Source organism: Uloborus diversus, chromosome 5 (genome assembly GCF_026930045.1).
Source record: "Uloborus diversus isolate 005 chromosome 5, Udiv.v.3.1, whole genome shotgun sequence".
NCBI classification, from domain to species: Eukaryota; Metazoa; Arthropoda; class Arachnida; order Araneae; family Uloboridae; genus Uloborus; species Uloborus diversus.
The window spans coordinates 117622683-117644161 of NC_072735.1; the positions used below are offsets into that span (position 1 = coordinate 117622683).

The window sequence follows — 21479 nt, forward strand, 5'->3', positions numbered from 1 at the left end:
ATTTTTAAACAATAACATTTTACTGCTGTAAAACTTACATAACTGTACAGCAGTAAATAATAAGAGAGCATTTTGGGGTTTTTATCAACAATACTCTCAAAGTGGTACGAAATTTTCATCAACAACGAGGTGTGAATTTAGCAATCCTTTGGCAAAAATAAAATGATACGTAAAATGACTTATAATTCACACTGATTTGCCACAAGGAATGCATAATTTTGGAAGATCCAATTGTAATCAAGAAAGGATGAACAAAACTTTAGTCCACCCTATATGTAATTGAAATTGAAACCTCTTACAACACCCTTTTTGTATTATGCAAGGCATGTGCTTACGCAAGCACATCAATACAGATCATCACATCAAAACCCAACTCGTTAGAAGGAATTCGGGCAGTTAAAATGCATTCTGCTACTCTACAGATTTTGAAACAAATATGTACAGACATTGGATATAAAAAAGTCAAAATACGTTTATGAGTAATAAGAAAGAAATTTATGTTCAAATTCAAGTGATAATTTTCATGCAATACTTCCTTTTCTTTGTAGAAGGAAGTAAAACGTCCTAGTCCTTTATGTTGTTCGAATAGTGTAAAATTTAAATCAGGATGTTTTTTGCTGCTAATCCGAACGTTCAGCAATCTGAGGTGGTGTTAGCCTCAGATTTTCAAAACTGTATTTACAATTTTCAATAAGCTGACAGTAGTGGTTAGAGGCTGGCCTCTTATACCTAAAGGGGCAGGTTTGAACCTGGTTCGAGTCAATGGACTTTCAAGATGCAGGAAATTAACAGCATTCGTATCATATGATTATCCGGTGGATAAAAGACAAGTACTTGTTTGGCTTTGAGTCCTCTTGGCAAAATTAAGTTCCAAGTGCAGTTTTCTATTGAAGAGAGGTGCTTTCATCTATTGGAGAAACTGGCAGTCGAAAATCTTATTGTAATAGAATCCACTGATAAAAGAATGGATTCTATAACAGGGGATCACATAGTCTGAAAAAGGCCTTTAATGAAGCCAGATTAGAAAGAAGAGAAGACAATTTTTGAAGAAATAAAATCTCGGAAATTAGAGGCAAAAACTTAAAGCTTAAGATTAAGGTTTTCGTTTAAATTTCAAAAGTACTTTAATTGTATTCAATCCATCATTTTGTGATGTAGTAGTGATGCATAGTGAGCTACATCACATCACCCAGTGTGGAAATGAGGTAGTACAACAATAAAAATCTCTAAGCAAACAATATCAAACAACACTCAAATGCAGTTAGTGGGTGGGAAACCTGCTACTCTATTTAATTAAGCACATTGTAGGTGGCGCAACCATCGTCTATTTTACATGAGCGTGTTGAAAATCTAATCATTTGCATAACACAGCACCTTCTTCCTTTTGTGCAAATTTAAAGTGCGTAGCACATTGCCTTCTTGGAGTAGCAGTTCTAATGGCCAGTAGTTATCTCTTGCGCTGCTTCGGCATGTATTGGGCATTTTATGCAACTCTAATTTTGAGACTGACAGAGAACAATGGATGAACTACTCCTCACTGAATGAAGAAAACATAGAGTCAATAATGGCAGGCTAGAAAGTTGTTGCCAGTATACATCTAACTATGTGAGATTTTTATTGTTTTTAACATAGAGGAGTTGTACTGCAAATGCTCAGTTCCACTTTAGTAAAATGAAATTACCGATTTATTGTATTTTGTTGTTCTTCTCCCCTGTTTAGAATTTCCAATTTTTTGCATTCTATGGATTTCGATGAGGAATAATCGAGTGGCTCGGTCAGAAACACACCATTTTCTGCGCTAATTTTTTAAAACACACTATAAAAGACAATTAAGTACACCAAGTACAAATACAACCAAATCACTTACTTTGCTCTTAGGAAAGATTTTAACAAAGGGTTCTCTGAATACTTTAATTATCATATTAAGGTCTCTTATGTATTGTTTTTCTTCATGTATAAGATCTTTTACAACTTCATCATAAGTTAAAGAAGTTCGTCTAGTGGGTTCTTCTTCTATGCTCAATGCTACGTCTTCATCTTGGTAAAACATGTCCATGAGGACCTTAAAAAGTATGAACAATAACAAGAATTAGATTCATATGACACATTAGGAACATTGATGAGCTCTTGGTAAAGACATTAAAACTGAAATTGTACACCTTTTAGAACTCCCTGCAACTAAAACTCAAGAAATTGTCTGCAAATTATTTTTTGAAAAACAATTTTAAACTTTTTTCAAGTAAGAAAAATTTGTACTCCAATATTTTTGCTCAGTACAGATTAAATACATTTTAATAATTAACTTAAGTTTGAGAAAGGGTTTAAAAAAAAAACCCTTGAATGGATCACATTAAGTTTTAATTAAATATGGTAGCATGAAAGTTCAAGCAAATAACATGGGACGTTTGAAATAGAATAGTATTAAGTATTTATTCTTTAAAAATGAGCTTAAAAACAAATAGCAATAAGTATTCAAGAAAATAAAAATTGGCTTCAAAAAAGTCAAATGCAAAATATTTGATAAATTTGAGTGAACCACTTCTTCTTGTAAGTATCAATTTTATAATGTACAGATTTTTATTTACCTTATCAGCACACATAGCAACTTTAATATCTTGACAAGTAATTTCCACATGGCGAATATTTTTTACATAATTTCCAGCCAACTAAGAGAAAAAAATACTAACATCAGATTCTAAAGTTTTTAATGTACTATGTAATAAAAAATCACAATAAAAATGAACAAATGATTATACCTTTAATATATCAGCTGATATATACTCTAGAACTGCAACAATGTACTGCGTCACCTGGAGATCAACTTTATAGCCAAGTATTTCCTGAAAAATATTTATTTAAATATCAACATAGCTACATACAATAAAGCATGTTTAAATTCATACAGTATAAATCAATGAGAATACATATATTCTAACCTCAATTTAATGATTGTCAAGGGACTGGAAAAAGTTATCATTAAATCAAGGATATCCTTAAATCAAGGAGCATAGATATTCAATGGGGTCAAATCGGGTCCAGTGAAATGTACCATTAAATTGAGGAAGTCATTAAATCGAGTATCGTTAAATCGAAATTATACTGTATGCCTAAAATAAAAGATTTAATTTCTGCACAGTATTTTCAAACTGCAGACAATTGGAAGTTTAGAAACTGGAAGCATTTTATACTATAGTTTATATTTGCTGTTTTAGCATTTTCACACCAGATTCTAAGCCATTATAATTCAGTCTAAAATGATTGGATTAGTAAAGTAATAATTAAAGAATTATATTCTTGTTGAGCATTTTATTCATTATGCTATACTTTGACAACATGCCTAAGACATATACAAAAAAACAATGCATGGATTCCAGATAAATTTATTTAAGCATAAGCTTTATGAATGGATTATTTATAGACTTACAGATTAACAGACAAAAAAAGACAGTGAAAGTTAAAGATATTTAAGGGAAAACACAGAAGCGAACATAAAATCATGAAACAGTTGAACAGACATTTAATTTCATTATTCAGGGTTGCCATGGAAGTTCAAGAATGAAATTCCCAGACATTTCTAGGTTTTCCAGGTTTTTTTTTGAGAAAAATTCCAGGTTATCGATCTCCACCTTCATTTTGCAACATTAATATATGCATCTTAAATTTTGATAAAACTTACCTCATTTTCAAACTTTACAAACAATTGTTACCAAATTTAATTTACTCAAGCTGAAATAATCAAAAATATGTACTAAGGGTGGTTCAATTTTTTTTTCTCTCTCAGGTCGAGTCCAAGACACCCCTTATCTTTTTTAAACTTACTAATAGTATTGTGCTTTAAAAGTTTTAGCTTCTTACTCAAATTTTAAGAGGTTGCTCAATGATCCCTTAATTTAACATTAGCCCTAGAATAGAAAAAGTCACAAATTTAGAAACATTTAATTTCCCCAGCTGTTTTTTTTTATGTAAGTAATTATTTTATTGCAATGAATATGCATATAACTCGTGTAGATTATAGTGTGTAACATTGTTTTTTCAGTTCAATGTATTTTTTTAACCCCCTCCCCATACTTATAAAGTTTGGGGAGAGGGTCCAGCACCGGCTTTCAGTTGGAATAGGAAGTTAAAATTCTTCCAGTATTTTACCATCCACAAGTCTAAAAACATTGAGTGGTGTCCTGTTTTCTAGGAGAAACCTTTTTTTTTTTAAAGAGTATTTTTGAACTAACCTAATGTACTAACACAAGTGAAGCAAATAACTGTAATAAAGAATTAATGTAAATGTAGCATATCTAGTGAAAGAACTGTGAAATTAACAATTGTGACATCTGTATCACAAAAATAAAGTTAATTGCTAAAATAATCTGAACTAAAAAAATATGAAACCTAAACTTTTACAATTAATTGCCTTTCACCCCTCCAATCCATTGAATTCAAAGAGCTTTTAGTTTTTGGCCTGTAAAAAAATCATGCATCTTTTAGCTTCACATATTTCCCCTGTTTGTTGCTTATAAAACAGGGGTGCTCCCCCCTTCCAAGTTCAATGGCACAACCCCCCCCCCCCCCCCGCAATATTTCTGAACGCCTTAGCACTTTTTTTATTTTCAACTCTCTTTTTTTATTTATTTTTTTTTACCTATTTATTTATTTTTAATTATTATTGTTTTGAAAGAAAAGTGTGCTCGCTCCTCCACAATAAAATACACACACACAGATGAAAATAATAAAGTAAAATAATATGAGTAAATAATTTGAATAAAAATAAAGTAAAATAAATAATTAAAAAATCCCCCCCCCCCAAAAAAAAAAATTTGATGGCGCAACTTGTGCTATAATCACTCCTGTGGGCACCCTTTCATAAAGTTAAATTTTGAGCAATGATCAGAAACTTCTCTGATGTGCAGATTTTTTTTAATCGGATTTCTTTTATTTTGAAAGAAAGAAGCACATTGAAAGTCTTTAAATATCACTACTAAAATACTAAAAGATTAGCGATACTTCTGTAAAAAAAACTTTCTAAGTTTAAAATTGTCTAATGAACTAAATTTACAGAACAAAATTGTTTAGAAGAATACGATTTCATTCATCAATTTAAAGAAATAATATAAAATATGAAAAGATTATTGCAGTTCATTAAGAACTTCAGTCGCACTCGCAGACAAAACAATGTGCTGTGTATCATAACAACTTCAGAACTGCTGATGTAAACAAGAAGCGTTTAAAAGAACTGCAGGGGGAAGAAGAAAGAGGGGAATGACAAAACAGGAATGGCGGGGGAAAAAAACAATGTTGAAAGTTTTTTTTTGGATGTCATAGACTGCGGGCCGCGCTAAGAACGATCAAGATCGCTAAGAACGATCAAGATCGATCGGAAATATGCAATTTTTCATTTTCCCTGACATTTCCCTGATTTTCGGCCATTTTCATTTTCCCTGACAATTCCAGGTTTTCCCGTGCGTGGCAACCCTGATTATTAAGCTTTTTTTTAAAAAAAACAAAGGTTATGGTGTAATTTTATAGGTTACCTTTTGTAAAAGAGGGTGTATTTTTTCAACTGGAAGAACAAGTGGAGACTTTTTCTTCCCCTTTTCAATAGCATTCTGAGCATCACCAATGGCCCATTTATCAATAGGATGGGGAAAAGTTTTTTGAACTCGTTCTTCCACATCTTGAACAGTATGAGGTTGTGCTGCACACAGCATTCCAAGAAGACGAAGAATCAATGTTTCAATATATCTTAAAGCATCATCTTTAGCTTTTAAAGATGGATGCACTTGAAATTGGACCTTGATTTAAAGAAGAAAAAAAAAGAAAATTAATGTAACAAAATTCAAATACTTTTGAAGGTGCATTTCAAGTTAGTTTAAATAGTGATGTTCCCATCAACTTTTCTGAGGGTATAGTCCCAGTAATCCATTATGCACAATATGTGTATGTGATCATATACATAATATGTCCAGATATTCTTGAGGGTATAACCCAAGGGTGATGAGTTCTGGGTTTTCTAGGGAGAAGAAAAAACTTGTAAAATTCAAGTTTCATATTTTCCTTATGTTTTAAAAATTAACTTTAATTAACTACCAAGCAACAATTAATAACTGCTTTTTATGTGCAGATATAAGTGTCCCTTGGTAAAAATTGTAACCGGTAGCTAAATCATTCCATTGCTTTAAGAAAATTTAAAAATTATGATGATAGAATCTGACTTACAAGGGTAGTTCTTAAAAGGTGGGAACAAAAAGTTAATTCTGAGCAATTTTTAAAATTTTGAAATTTGACATCAATTTTGGTTTTATTGCATAGTATGTACATCTAGAACATCATATACAAACAAAAAAAGACAACAGGTATTTATAAAAATTAATAAATAGCAAATTTAATGATCGGTCTGTAGGTAACAGATTTTGGACATACAGTTGTCCAGTAGGTAACAGATTAACATCATCATAATGAAAGTTTCAGTTTTTGAACTTTCCCAATGAAAATTTTATCTCTTTTTAAATTCTGCAATGAAAAATAGAGGCTTTATGAAGTACATGAATGACTTTATACATTGGTCTTTAAATAATAGAATTTTGTTATGGTTTTGTAGACTTCGATAACCCCCCCCCCCCCCATCCATTTTCCCAGACCAGGTGATAAAGTCAACAAAACCTACGCTGTTGGCGAAAACTGGTATTCCCCGCCGGTAATCCTTTGCTTATCGTACGCTGTGAGTTATCATCAATTGGTGTTTGCTTGGCGATTTTTGCCGCCGTTTTGTTTACTTAAATGTGTTTGTTACGATCGAAACTTTTATTTCTACTGTTATTTATGTAATATTCAATGCATAAAATATTAATTGTGCAAAATACCAATGGATTAAAGAAATTAACATTAAAATAGCCTTTTTTTATTAAGGTTACAAGACAAAAGATCATTTATAATATTGAATAAATGGACAGAATTATAGGCGTCTAGATTTTAACGCAATTTGGACATCTCAAATATGTTTAAGAAAAATGATTTTGCTTCAAAGATACTGCATAAAAACATATGAAAACACTTTAAAATAATTAAAAATTGATTTTGAGGATAAAAAAATATCTTTAAAACATATAAATTATATATTTAGTTCTCAAATAATAACATTGTTCAGATCATAACTTTTGGACATACAAACTTCAACTTCCTTTTTTTCTAAAATCGTAAAAAGTTTTGCAATTTGCAGAAAATATTATCAAAAAATTATTCAGTTTGAGATTCATACCCTTAATTTTTAAACGCGTGGAAATAATTAAAAAAAAATTTTTTTCATGGTTCATTTGCTCAGTTAACGTTTTGAATGTCCAAAAATGTGCCTCTTAGCAGAGAAAATTTTTTTAAAAGGGTATTTGAAGAGCATTTTTTCTATAGTTTATGTCAATTCTTGTCTCCATATAATATTATAATTTAACTCAAAATTTTTTGAGTAAATTAAAATGAAAGTTATTTGGTGTTAAAGCTTCAAAGTTGAGGTCTGTGCTTGTTCCCACCTTTTGAGAACTAACCACAAATGAAAAGTTTTGAAGCTTGAGGGTATAACGCTATGTGTCTAAAAAGAGTTTGAGAGTATATGGCATATATGGAGTGTACCCTATGGGAACATCACTGAGTTTAAATTTAATTATGAGTAGGAAAGACTTACACAATACAGAGTTGTGATTTTCATAAAGTAAATTTCATAAAGTAAAAAATCAGGAGATTTTTGACAGCAAAAATACTAATTTTAAAGATTTTCCTGCATAAAGAATAGATGTTATTGGTATGAAAATCACCAAAGTATTGAAATTAAGCACTTTATCCTTTGAAAGAACTGCAACAGCTTATTACTTTTTCACCTTATCAATGTAAAATACACTTCATAATTTTCTAATCTTTAAATAAATTAAGTCTAACACACTTAAAAAAGTTACCTACTGATATGAAACATTTTTGCTGTATAATCAGAACAAATCAGGTATCCTCGGTAATGAAGTTCATTTCGCAGAATTATAGAATAAAAGTTGGTTCCAAAAAAAAAAGTAACCAGACCCAGTAACCTTGCTTTCCCAAATTTTACAACGTTGAGCTTGATTAAACAAGTTTTGAGTACCCCTGAATTTTGCTACGCCTTTTTTTTTCAAACGTTATGAATAATTACAGGGAGAGGGGATTCAACTTTCTGGCTTGGGATGGAATAATTACTAGAATTATACAATATAAATCTATACAATATGAATTTTGTTTTTTTGTCACTTAGGTAGGGGGGGCCGGGGGTTTCTCCCCGGAAAATTTTCGAAACCAGTTTTGGACGATCTCTGGTGATGTTAGGGGGATAAAAGGTTTGGTGGGCCCTTCCCGGTAATTTTTCAGTATTGAAACTTTAAAAGTGCAATTGTAGATTATCTAACGTTGTGTTAAGGAGGGCTCTCCTTTGTTTTCAAAATTGTAGTTCTAAAAGCGCAGTTTTAGACCATCTGTGGTAACGTTAGGGAAATAAGAGATCCTATAGGGCTCGCCCCAGGAAAATTTTAAAAATTAAAGACTTAAAAACGCTATCTATGGTTGGGGAAAAAGCAGTTTTCTAAAATTGAAGCTCTAAAATCGCAATTGTAGCCGACCTTTGAGACGTTAAGAAAAATAGTTTCCGAGAGCTCTCTCGGAATTTTCTCGAAATTGCAGCCCTGAAAACCAAATTTAAGATGATTTTTTAATAATGTTGAAGAGAGTGGGGGGGAGGGGGGTAGAGGGGCAATCTACTTAAATTTTCGAGCTTGTAGCTTTAAAAACGCAGTTTTAATGGATCTTGAAAATGTTAGTGGAAGGTGAATTTCGGTGCCATTCCCCCGGCAATTTTTTAAAACACCAAATAAGCACTTCTAGGCTTGTCTTTGATTGTGTTAAGGAAGGGGGAATCAGGGGCTCTCTCCTATAAATTTTTCAAAATTGCAGTTCTCGAAATGCAGCTTTAGATGACTCTTGTTGATAAAGAGGGTGTTATTCTGGCGTTACAGTGGAGGCACTCTCCCGGAAGTTTTCTAAAATTGATGTCACATAGCCAAAAAAGATGGATCACACACACCGTGACAGATTTTTTCGGAAATCCTCAAAAATGGATTCAGCAATTCAGCAACATCGAAAATCAAAACTCGAGAACTTTAATGAATCAAATATTCTTCTATACATATCAGACATAGAAGAAAGTAAATATGATTTACGAAAAATAATTTAAACACCTTAAGAACAGACTGTTCTACTTCCATCAGCGAAATCCAACATCACCGAAAGTTTTAATAAAAATAATCTAATGATAAATTGATAAATAATCAATTTAAAAATGGTAGAGAAGATGGGAGTAAAGTGAAATGAGAAAAATTCTTTATAAGCTTAAGCTAGTTAATGAAGAAAATATATTAATTGTCGATTGGAGGGATAAAAAATATGTTATTCGCAAACTTCAAAACTAGTTCTTGACGATTGTCAAGATGCAAATGAATCAGTGAAAAACTAAGAGCATACTGGTCTGAATTATTACCAACAATAAAACATTTTCAATCTCTCTCCCTCTCATCACTGTCACACGTATTCATCATGCAAAATCGTGCTACTTCTAGAAAATTAATAAAAAACTGAAAAGAAATCAAATCGTCTGATCCAGCTTTGAAACGGACACCAACTCCATGCCGTCTATGATGTTCCCTTCATTGAAAAAAGATACACGGTCATTAAATTTTGAAAGAGTACCAGTGCTGTCGCTAGGTCAAAAAACTGGGGGGGGGGGGGGGGGTAAGCTTTTGGCAGCCCCTTAATTGTTTCAAACTCATCATGTTCAAATATGCAGAGAGAGAGAGAAGATTAGGCTTCTGGTTTAGCAGAGAAAGTCATATTACTAGACCTTAGTACTAGCAATATAAATTTAATCGTAAGGATAATATTCAATCAGAATAAGGTTGCGTTGGAGGGCTACCTTCTTGCATTATTTCGAAATTGAGGACATAAAAATGCAGTTTTAGACTATATTTTAAGCTTGGGAGGAAGGGGAGAGGAGGTACAGGATAGCCTCTCCCGATAATTTTTCCAAATTTAAGTTCCCAACACAATCCTACGTTATATTTAATCATGTTCAGAAGAGGGGCTCTGGGGGCCCTCCCCCGAGAGTTTTCAAGATTGTTATTTGAAAAACAGTTTTACACAATCTATGGTGATGTTAAGGGAGGAAGACTCTCTGGGTCATCGTTCTAACATTTTTTAAAATACAAACTTCAAGCACACCTTCCCAATTGTGAATTATTTCTGATTATGACACGTAAAGGGGGGGGGGGGGGTCCGGGGGTATTCCCCCGGGAAAAACTTGAAAATTGCATTTTGAAAAATGCAGTTTTAGACAATCTATGGTGATTTTAAAGGGAAAAGAGATGTGGGGGCCACCCCCTCCCAGAATGTTTTGAAATTTTGAAGCCTTAAAAATGCGATTGTCGATACTTTTGCTAAAATTTAGTGCATCGTCAGTTTCTTGAAAATAAAGCTCCGAAAACGTAATTTAAGCCAACCTTCGATGAAAGGGGGGGGGGGGGGAGTTTTGAAGGGGCTCGCGACCAGAAATGTTTTGTAATTGAAATATTGAAGCACTATAAGCGAGATTTAAGACATTTTTGATGATGCTGGCGAGCGAGAGAGCAGGGTGGGGCATTCTCTGAAAAAAATTTCGATCTGTTGAAACCGCAGTTTTTGAAGCTTTTTTGATAACGTTAAGGAGTGGAGAGATTTTGAGTCCTCCCCTGGCAAATTTTCAAAATTGAAATTCAATTAACGCAATCGTAGATGATTTTAAATAATGTTAGAGGGATAGAAGGTTTTGGAGATCACCCCCGAAAATTTTTTTGAATTGAAGCTTTAACAATGAAATTTTTGAAGATCTTCGGTAGTATTTGGAGGATGACAGTTTCGGGAATTCTGAGGGAGTTTTTTTGAAATTTAAGTCCAAAAGACGAAATTTATTTTGCCTTGAATGATGATGAATGATTAATTGAGAGGACGTTTCTCGGAGGTTACGTCGGGAGCACTCACGGTTTTTCGAAAATTGCAGTCCTAAATACTCAGGTGTAGGCCATCTTTAATGACGTTAGGGTAAAGGATGGGCTTGAGAACGTTTTCCCGGGATTTTTTCAAAACCTAAGTTTTTAAAAACTCATTTCGAGGCCAACTTTGGGGACGTAAAAAGAAGGGTTTGGAGTTCCCCACTCTTCCTTTCAGTTTGGCTACGTCCCTCCTATCTTCATTGTAAATTTCAATTATTGATATACATATTGTGGTAATATTTTTTTCCAATTTTCCTCTGCCAAACACGTTTATATTTGCTTGGATTTTCCATAATGAAGTTTTCCAATTCCCAGCTTAATATTTTTGTTTTCTTGCAATAGAAGTGTTTACGGACTTAGAAAAAGGACTTTTAACATTTTGAACGGATGTGGTAATTTTCTGCGATACCTTAGGTCTCTATTCCGCTTCATTTTAATTTAAATATACCACCTGCATCTCTTGATCAAGCTTTGATTTACTTACGATTTTTACATTCAAACATTTAAAATTTTTGGTGTGAGTATTCATTACAATACTCTGGATCGCTGTTTGCATTTAACTGTTTTTTTTCCCTCTCTCTCTCTATTTCAAATTTATTTCGGCGACCCATACATTTTTGTACTCTTAGCAACGATTTTCAGGAAATTTTTTATCAAAAAAAAGGGAATCTTTCGGCGACTCCTATTCTATGGGCTGTCCTATTTATTCATGTTTTTTTTTTTTTTTAACTGAAGAACCATGAAGCACGGTTTTGTATAACCAGGGCCGCCGAAAGACAAGGCGTGCACCGTGTTAGTTTGGCGCCGGTCCTCCCTCCCATTATGCTAATTTTACTCTATGCACAATAATTTGAGCCGTGCCCATAGTTTCCGACTAGGCAGACATACCCACTCTGCGGCCCAGTGAAAAGTGTGCTGTACTGAATACTCTTTTTTTTTTGTGTTAATAAAAATGTTTGAAGCTTACATTTCTGCGGCCCTTACTTAGATACTCTTAATAAAAGAGAATCATGGATGTTCCTAAATTGTATTTTAAGGTTACATTTTCTATTAAAATTTTACAGAAAAAATACTTTTTTGTCACTATTATTTCAATTGTTCATTTATAACTAATATTTTAATTTTTCAAAACAACGGAGAGTTTCCCTTTTTCTTCGTTAGTTGCATCGCCAAAATGATACTGGCTGCCCCATTTCTGAAAAACTGGGGGGGGGGGGCTATGGGAACGGCCCTGAGGGCTACATGAAACAATGCATTATTAATGCATCTATTTCTTGTTGAATGAGTTAGAATATTTTTTCTTTCCAAAATTCAAAGATTTCATGTTCTAAAGAAAAAAAAAACCTTCTGGAAAAAAAATCCCCCCAAAAATTTTGATGGCGCAACTTGCGCCATATTCCCCCCCCTGTGGGCACCCCTGCCAGTAACAATTATAGTAAGATTAAAAAATAATAATAAATAAATTGAAGTGCTACATTGCTATTGCATTTATATGCAGTAGAAGCAGATTTTGCTTTTCAATATGGTGGGTTAAAGATTCTGCTCATGAATTGCTGATGCAATTTTTATTCATACCTTTACATTTCAGTATTTTCAGCAGTCCCACTTATTGCCTCTTTCTCTCTCTATTTAAAAATTAAAAAAACAGTCTCATGAAATGAACTACAAGTCATTCAAACCTTGATATCTAGAAATCTAAGGAGGAGGGGGAGGGGGGGGGGAGTCCCTTGCATTTTAAACAAAAACTTTCAAAATCCCTTTCACTATAACGAAAAATTATCCAGGTTTTCAGAAAAACTACATACATACAAAACTTAAATTCTGATGAATAAGCTGTAAAAGTGTGAGTAAAAAGTAAGTAATGAAAAATCAAATTACCTTTGACAAAGCATTTACAAGCAAACATTTCCATTTTCCTGAATTTTCTTCACTATCAAAATCATAAACTTGATCAGTCTCACGACTTGAAGGAAACATGTCAGTGTCAAGAAAAAGAAATGTGGATCACTAAACAGCTCAGCTAGGATCCATTTCAAAGTTGGGAAAATTTCTAGATGAATAAAAACATGAAATGAATTTAAAATAATGAATTGAATTCCAAAGTGCCCGACTTGTTTAAAAAAAATCCCTTTTTAACTACCATTACTTAGTTTAAGTGCCTTTACGAATAAATTCCTATTACAACGAACAAAACTTGAATTTTGCTGCAACGGGATTTCAGTGCGTGTGTGGTATATACAGTAGAACCTCTCAATAAGGGACACTAAGGGGACCAGACATTTTGTCCCTTAAATAGAGGTGTCCCTTATTCGGAGGTGGATGGATTGATGCATGCTGTAGTATATGCTAAGTAGTATAATATCACAATAAGCATTACCTATTAACACTTAAGATTAAATACTGAAAATATCTCATTATGGTAAATAAAATTCATAATTATTCACATTTCTAAGTTTATATTATTTTATTAATTAAAATTTAATAAAAATATTTATAATGCCAAAGTTTTTGTTGCATACAGAAATAATTTTGAAGTGATTCATTACATGTTTTTGCTTTATGTTATGTAATTTACAATGTAAATACTGTGTGAATTGCAATTAATGTTCAAATTTCTTAAGTTTTATATACAAAGCTAATTAGTTGCCGTTAACTCTTCGTCGGCTCTGAACCAACTTCAATAAATTGTTGAGAGGGCAAATTATGCATTTTAATTTCAGCAAGTTTTTTAAAAATACATTATTTTTTTCCTTCACATATGTTTATGTCAAACTTACCTCAATTAGTTTTTAGAGGAAAAGTGAAACTTGAATTCCTGTAAATTCACTATTTCTTATGTGCTTATACATTATTTCTTGCTTTTTTTTCTTGTTTTTGTTTTGTGATTGTCCCTTAAATAGAGTGTCCCTTAATTAGAGGTAAATACATGGAAGTCCCTATTCAAAGGGACTGGGACCTTAAAAAATGTCCCTTAAATAGAGGTGTCCCTTATTCAGAGGTGTCCTTTAATGGAGGTTCTACTGTATATAAATAGATAGATGGACAGATAGATATATTAAGGTGGTCCTTATTTTTGAAGTTGTAGATATTTTATGCAACACCCCCTCAATTTTTTCCATTATACAAATAAATGATCCTTGCAAAATTTTAAGACAATCCATGAATATTAACCCGCACCTCTAGGGTCCTCTTTTTTGAGTTTCGAAGAAAAAATTGCGGATTTTCTCATTTTTATGTAAAAATATTCTTACGTTTCATATTTAAAACAATTTTAAACCTCAACAGATGTTGCTACTTCCAGACCAACCATTCTCTCATTTTCACTCTATAAAATTTTACATGTTACAGAGCGTATATTTACACCAATGGCCTTCGTCAGGCATACTGCTATTCTGCGCTCGTTTCAAACCAAGTGGCAGAGGAACATTTCTTTCCACCAAGATGGACTCAAGAGATTTTAAAAGCCATTAATGAATGGCTCAGGCCTTTAATGAATGATCTTTGACAACAACAAATTGCCTCCTCTAGGCTTTGGGGGTGTTGATTTACAAAATTTCCTGTATGTATGATAGGCGTGGCAAATAGGGTCACTAGGTTTCAATGCTATAAATATAAGCAATGGTAATTATATTTTAATTCGCTGTTCTTTAGTTATAAATATACTTAAATGTTCATGCAACATTTAATTCTTAAAATATAAATTTTGAAAAATCCTCGATTTCTCTAACATAATAATACACTGTATTTTCCATACCTAAAATATAAAATTCCAGATCGGAATAATGTAAAAATCTATACTTTAAATTAATTTTCTTCTATTTCAGTACTTAATCCTTTATTATCATCAAATTCTCCTTGCAATTCACAAGATTTAGAAACTGAAATGGGTTTCTGTTGTAACCTTTTCAACCTTTTTTTCTACATCTGGTCTACCACAAAGTAAAAAAGCTTGACAATTATTGATATCTGCTCACCTCTCATCACTGTTAGACAAATGCCACATTAGGAACAAAGATGCTGTTCATTTATTAACAGTCTACGTAGATGCAGTAAATTTATATCCAAATGACCTTGTGATCAATCGTACATCCCTGAGATATTTCTTCAGTTGTACGGTTTGAATAAAATTAATTATTAGTACCTGGACGACCGAGCCTTGCATGGTTTTAATAGAATTATTTGTCAACTAGTGTTTTTCTAAGGTTCGATAATATTTTCAAATATACTTGAAAAGCATCACGTTAACGAAATATTAAGGTTCTCGCCAATCTTTGGATATGCTTCCGAGAAACGAGATAGATATACACCTGTAAACACTTCATCAGCATTATAATCATTTCAGCTATAAGAAGCCTACTACTGAATATAGGCCTCCTCTTCCCTACAGACATCCACCTAGGGAAGCTCTGAGCTGGTTGCGTATAAATATTTAATTCACGGTATTTGCCAAAAAAGTAGTTTCTAAGACCAAACATGGCGACAATAAATATGAAAAAATGGATTGAAAATGCGCCGCGACCTTCTTATAACACTAAACAACTAAAGAAGATTCTGAATGCAATTAAATCAACATTTTGCTTTAAACTATCTGTTACATTTTAGTTTCCACTACACAATTTTCCTGTCATAATTTAAAAGATTTTGAACTTGCAGCTAATTATACTATGGTGAAATCGTTTTTAACCCAAAACTACCTTCCGTACTATGTTGCAATTCACAATTTTATCCCAATTGAGATTTTCATTTGAAAGAAGTACTTTTAGTGTGGTAGGTCACTTTACACCAGAAAATGCTACATACAGCGTACTATCCGTAAAAACTGATGATTGATGATCCCACAAACCACTCCAAAAAATTATAACAAGAAAATATAAACAGTCTCATGACATATATTTTTTCGAAATAAAATTTAGATGCATAATTTAAAAAAAACATATAAAACTGTTTGAAGTGTAAAAAAGGAAATAAGTAAATAAAATAAGACGTTCAAGCAATAGTTTTTCTTAAAAAAAAAGCCTTACATCAACTTAATGCTTTTGAATTTGTTTTTAGCCAAGTGTGATTAAAATTAGCCGAAGTGAATAATATCAGCCAAACCTGGCAACCCTAAGCAAGTTCAAAATTTTAAAGCGAGAAAAGACAAATTTTCATTGTTATGGTTGCAAATTGTCTGTCTTATGAGTCAATTCAGTTACTTCAAGGCTTAACTTAATTAAAGACTTGATATTAAAAACTGTTTTTTTGTAAAAAATTGCGTTTTTACATAAAAAACACTGATGTAGATGAACTTTGAATGCAAAACTACAATTAAATCCAAAATTTCATCGAAATCGTTAGAGTCATTTTTGAGATACGAAATATAAATATATATACATACCCACAAGAATTGCTCGTTTAAAGATATAAGATAATAACAAAAAAATCTTATAATTTTTATTAAGATCAAGTTTCTCAAAGATTAGCGAGAAATGAAATTTTAGCCATAAGTAACCCAATCGGCAATTTTTCATGCAATCTTGCAACACTGTGCGCATTAAGAAGCACGGTTTAAATAAAATATCCCCCTCACTCAAGCTGATAAACAAAGCACTGTCTCAAGGTGGGAAAAATTTAATTTAAATAGTTCAAAATGCACTATAAAACAAATCAAACCAATAAATTCTTATGTGTTCTGCATCAAAAGATCTCCACAATTAAGTTTGCTTAAAGAAAATCTACTAGTTAGATCAGTATTTGCATAAGATTCAAATTCCCCATAGAGTCCTAGACACCAGAGAGTTCCACTGAATGCAAAAAATAAAAATTATTTTTGTTAAATATTTTTCTTCCTTATTTCCAATAAAATCTAGGGAAAACCGAACCATTCCAGCCTCAGCTCCCCCCTCCCCTCCATCCATTAACCAAAAACATTTAAATGCATAAAAATACTTAAAAGTATTTTCTTACTTAGAATGCTTGGTTTCTTTCATTTTCTTGAACAAGAGGCACTATTCACCATTTTCTCCACAAACTTTGTTCTTGAAGCTATGTACGTATAAAAATTTTCATACCATTATACATTAAAAAAAGAAATCAAATTTCTCAAAATTAGATATTAAAAAGTATAATCTTTGAAATAAAAGAAATTTGAAATCGAAAAATTAAACTTGGAATTAATAATCCATATGATGGAATCCATGTGAATTCAATCAGGGCATTTACCTTGAAAGTCTTTGAACTTTTTTAATGTAACATATACGTTAAAACTGATTAAATAGTAAGATCCGGAAATTTTTAGTTTTATCCAATAAAATTTCAGGGCTGAGATAAAGGCCACCTAAGAAGGTGGCATGGGCATCATTTGTCACTTGTGACTTTTGGCTTAGGGGTGGTAACTTACTGCTAAATACCCAAGCCTTGTCTTCAATTCACGAGTCGAACTACACTATGCTATGCACACTTGCTGGTGAGGATAAATTTATTTTATCTACCAGTTTATTGGTTTGTATAGTTCCTGAGATAAAGAACTTTTTAGATTTTAGCAATAAGTTACCACCTTTAAGTCAGGGCCAAAACTGAACCATATGGCATTCAACAGACAGCTCGGTTATCACATCCAAAGGTTACAGTTTTGTTCTTATTAGAACTCCTCTGTTTGGAATAGTGAATAGCCAAGCTCGTAGTTTCAACTTTTTGTACTGGTTACTTGTCAATAAAAAAACAAAGGTCCTGCACCGAATTAATTCGGAATTGCAGCTATACATAAAACAAATACTGTATTACCTTGCATTATCCAGAATGCCGGAAAATTTGAATTTTTGGCATTCCGGATTGCCGGATAATTCGAGGTTTATTTTGCAACAAAACAAAAGATAATTTTTCCTATTCAGTTCCAATCAGAAGGCAAACCAACGTAAGGAAAATAATAAATAAATCCCGAAAGTAACCTTCTTTCAAAAAAAAAAAAAGTGCATTGCATATAATATGTGCTTGTTATTTATGGTAGGTCATTATATTAATAGATTTAATTATATGCCAATAAAGTAATCAATTCATAAGCAATCATCGTTACTGCAATTTGTTCATAATTTTCTTTAAATAAATTATTTTAGGTTCCTTTCAGAGAGTTAATTTTTATTTATTGGACAGCTATGGTAAATTCTTTAGCACTGGATTTAGGGGCGGAAACTTACTGTTTACATGTTTGCTTACTTACTTTTAATGTAATTTTTATAAAATCATTTTTTATTAAACAATATTTTTCTTACCTGAAACACACCGCCAACTCAGTCATTCCAGCCGAGGACTGCAGTTTCCTGCTTATTAGCACTCATCAGCTCGGCATAGGAAGTGACTGAGCGGGAGGTGGAAAACATCTTAAGGAAGCCAAGAGTGCCAAACAAACTGGTAGCTAATATAGAATCAGAACTGACCAGACGAGTGACCAAAACAATGGTTTGGTTCAACTCCAAGATAGAAGGATGAGTGCTAATAAGAACAAAACTGCGGTCCTCGGCAGGGGCGGCAAATAGGGGGGTCAAGAGGGGGCGGTCGCACCCCCAAAATTTTTGCGCAGAATGATAGAAAATGGGTGAATTCAATTTATGTAAGTCGGAAATCAATGTTCATTAAAAGAAATCTCGCTGGTTCTCAGTCAAACTCGACACATTCCCAGACTATAAAAAGTGTTTTTCGTTATTTGGATAATGATTTAGGAATTCTTGAAGTATTTTCCGGCCTTTTCAGAACTTAGAAAACTGATAGAGAACCATGGTTAATTTTATTAACTAAAGAGGACATTTTCTCATATAGGGTAAATATTTCATACTTGTGTGCCCAGTGTAACGATGGTATGTCCAATATGAGAGGCTCGTGCAAATTGGTGTGGCTGCATGGTTTTCACAAGAAAATTTCTTGATATTTTACATTCACTTTACGCTCATTTTTTAATGTATATTTATTTAATGTCCACCGCTTTCTTCTGCTAGAAACATGTTTCAGCTGCTCAATGAATTATATGCTTTCAAAAAAACTTCTTAAAAATGCATGTGATTATTGAATTTAAAAAAAAAAACATATCAACAAATACCTGTTATGCGTATAATTATGCAAGCTCGGAGTGACACAAAATGGTCTTCAAGAGTAAAAACCATAAAAATATTTCTCTATAACTTCAAAGCAGTGATTTGACGACTGGAAGAATTATTACAAAACGATTCTTTCAATGATGAAAAAGCTCATGCCTTTTAGCATGTTTGATCTCGTTTGAATTTTTATTCAATTTTTTTGTACTAAGGAAAGTTTTTGAAAAATACTTTACTCTATTAAAACATCTTCAATCCGTTACCCTTAATTTTCGAACTATTTAAGTCACAGTTCAATCTACAACTGATCTGTGCACCACACTACCATAGTTCAATTTACAATTGAAACAGAAAATAGATTTTACATAGATGTGTGTTTCAATCAAGCGTGAAACTTAAAAAAAAAAAAAAGACAAAAATTCACATGATGATGTGAAGTCAAATATTGATTTTTAAATTTTGTATGAAGTAATAGATTCAGTTTCGAATGAAATTAACACAAGACTTAATGATAATTATTTTTCTGTATGGTTGGCTGTATATTATCTGGATTGGATTTTTGAAACGAAAAATAAAATGTTCCAGTTATGAGTAAAATTTTTAGCACGAGGCATGAAAAATTACAAGCAATATAGCAACAGACTGGTTATCACATCCAAGACTGCAGTTTCGTCCTTGTTATGGACTCATCAGTCTTGAATAGTGAATAACAGAGCTGGAGGCAGATGACATCTCATTGAAGCTGAGAGCACCGACGAGATTAGATTATTCACTGATGAAAAATTAAGCAACTTACAATTTTTGAAGTTGCCCTGGGTGATTTTGAAAAGCAAGATATAAAAAGTGTTTTCATACATCACTTTGTTACTTCAATTATCTAGCTAGTAGAGAAAGATTTTTTATGTCTCAGGAGGTTAGAGAATTATTTTCGAAGCACAATGGGCAAAATATTCAAACGAACTCATACATTCTAAAAAGCATGAGCTTTCCCACCATGTTTTATATTTAGCTGTACTGGCAAAACAGCATGACATTGGGCACTGATAGATTAGTAACACGATTCCCTGCTCTTCCGAATTCCAAAAATCATGCATTAAAACTTTTTCAAAAGGTATAAAAACTTTAGTATCGAGATGTTTTGTATAACTTATTAGAAAGTGAATCAAAATTTTAATTATTTCTAAACACTAATTTTTATTCATATTAAACCGATTTTATGACCACTTCCTGTTAGCTAATGTGTGCTTGGTACCGCACTGTGGTAGTACATATTTAAGAATCTCGACCCCCCAAATGAAATGCTGAAATGCCGCCCCTGGTCCTTGGCTGGAACGTCTGAGCTGGCAGTGTATTTAATGTATTTCTGCCTTAGCCCTGGCTAAAGGGCGGTAACTTACAGAAAATATTTTTCTTGTTAAAATAACAAATTACACTGATAGACAATATTTTTACAAAATTAAACTGTTTATTAATACTAATAGGATATGAAGAGAACTTATATTTATTTTTTAGCTAAACATATATTTTTTTATATGTACAATTATTTTTTTTTCCCAAGCTCGATTTTTCCGGAATGCCGGAAAAGACCAGGCAAGTGTTATAGAAAATCTGCCGACTCCCCGAGTTTTGCGGCATAACGGATAATGCGAAGTAATACGGTAAGCCTTTTCCCTTATTAATTTGCTTTTGCCTTCAGTACGATTTATTTTAAATTCATAATTGAACATAATGTAGATATTTAGGATGATAAATTGAAATGCATTCTTATTTCCCACATAGTAGATTGGCTATGGTAGAAAATACCGGAAACTGCATTTTTTGATAAAATCATGAAACTTGGCATACATGTAGACAATGTCCTTACAAACATTTTAAGAAGGGGAGACATTTCAATTAACCAATTATACTCCCATCTCCTTTCACCACCACATCGTTTTGCTTGTAAGCATGGTCCAAACCAATTACAGAAAACACATTCATTGTCTTTTTTACAACAAACATTCCATCTTCGAAGGCTTTGTGTACGTTTGGAAGTTTTGTGGGTTAAAGAAGAAATATCTTTTATGAAAACTGGCAACCCATAGTTACTAAAATGCATATGTACATCGTTTAGTATAGCAATAAAATGAGAAAAAACACATAATCAACTCCTTCAAAGTTTCAGTAATAATATTAAAGTTGGTTGAAATCTATGATCTAATAAATATTAATATTAAAAGCCCCAGCTTAAATACCGCGCTCCAAAATTTGAACGTTGGGATGATGCTTTCTCTTTTTTGGATTTTTAAGATAAAAACTTTTCTGACAAAAGTGTCTTAATAGCATCGATGTGAATCTTTTT

The 21479-nt window shown here is 32.4% G+C and overlaps 1 protein-coding gene across 1 annotated transcript in view; it reads right to left on the minus strand.

Annotated features, from left to right (window-relative positions):
• LOC129222840 (son of sevenless homolog 2-like) overlaps positions 1-21479 on the minus strand; it is an 83628-nt gene that overhangs the window by 52229 nt on the left and 9920 nt on the right. The window contains exons 3-8 of the mRNA XM_054857391.1: positions 17022-17099; positions 12954-13125; positions 5523-5783; positions 2757-2840; positions 2586-2666; positions 1868-2062 (exon numbers count right to left, since the gene is read on the minus strand). Coding sequence (XP_054713366.1) covers positions 1868-2062; positions 2586-2666; positions 2757-2840; positions 5523-5783; positions 12954-13052 — 720 coding nt within the window. The 5' untranslated portion in view covers positions 13053-13125; positions 17022-17099. The remainder of the gene's footprint in view (positions 1-1867; positions 2063-2585; positions 2667-2756; positions 2841-5522; positions 5784-12953; positions 13126-17021; positions 17100-21479) is intronic.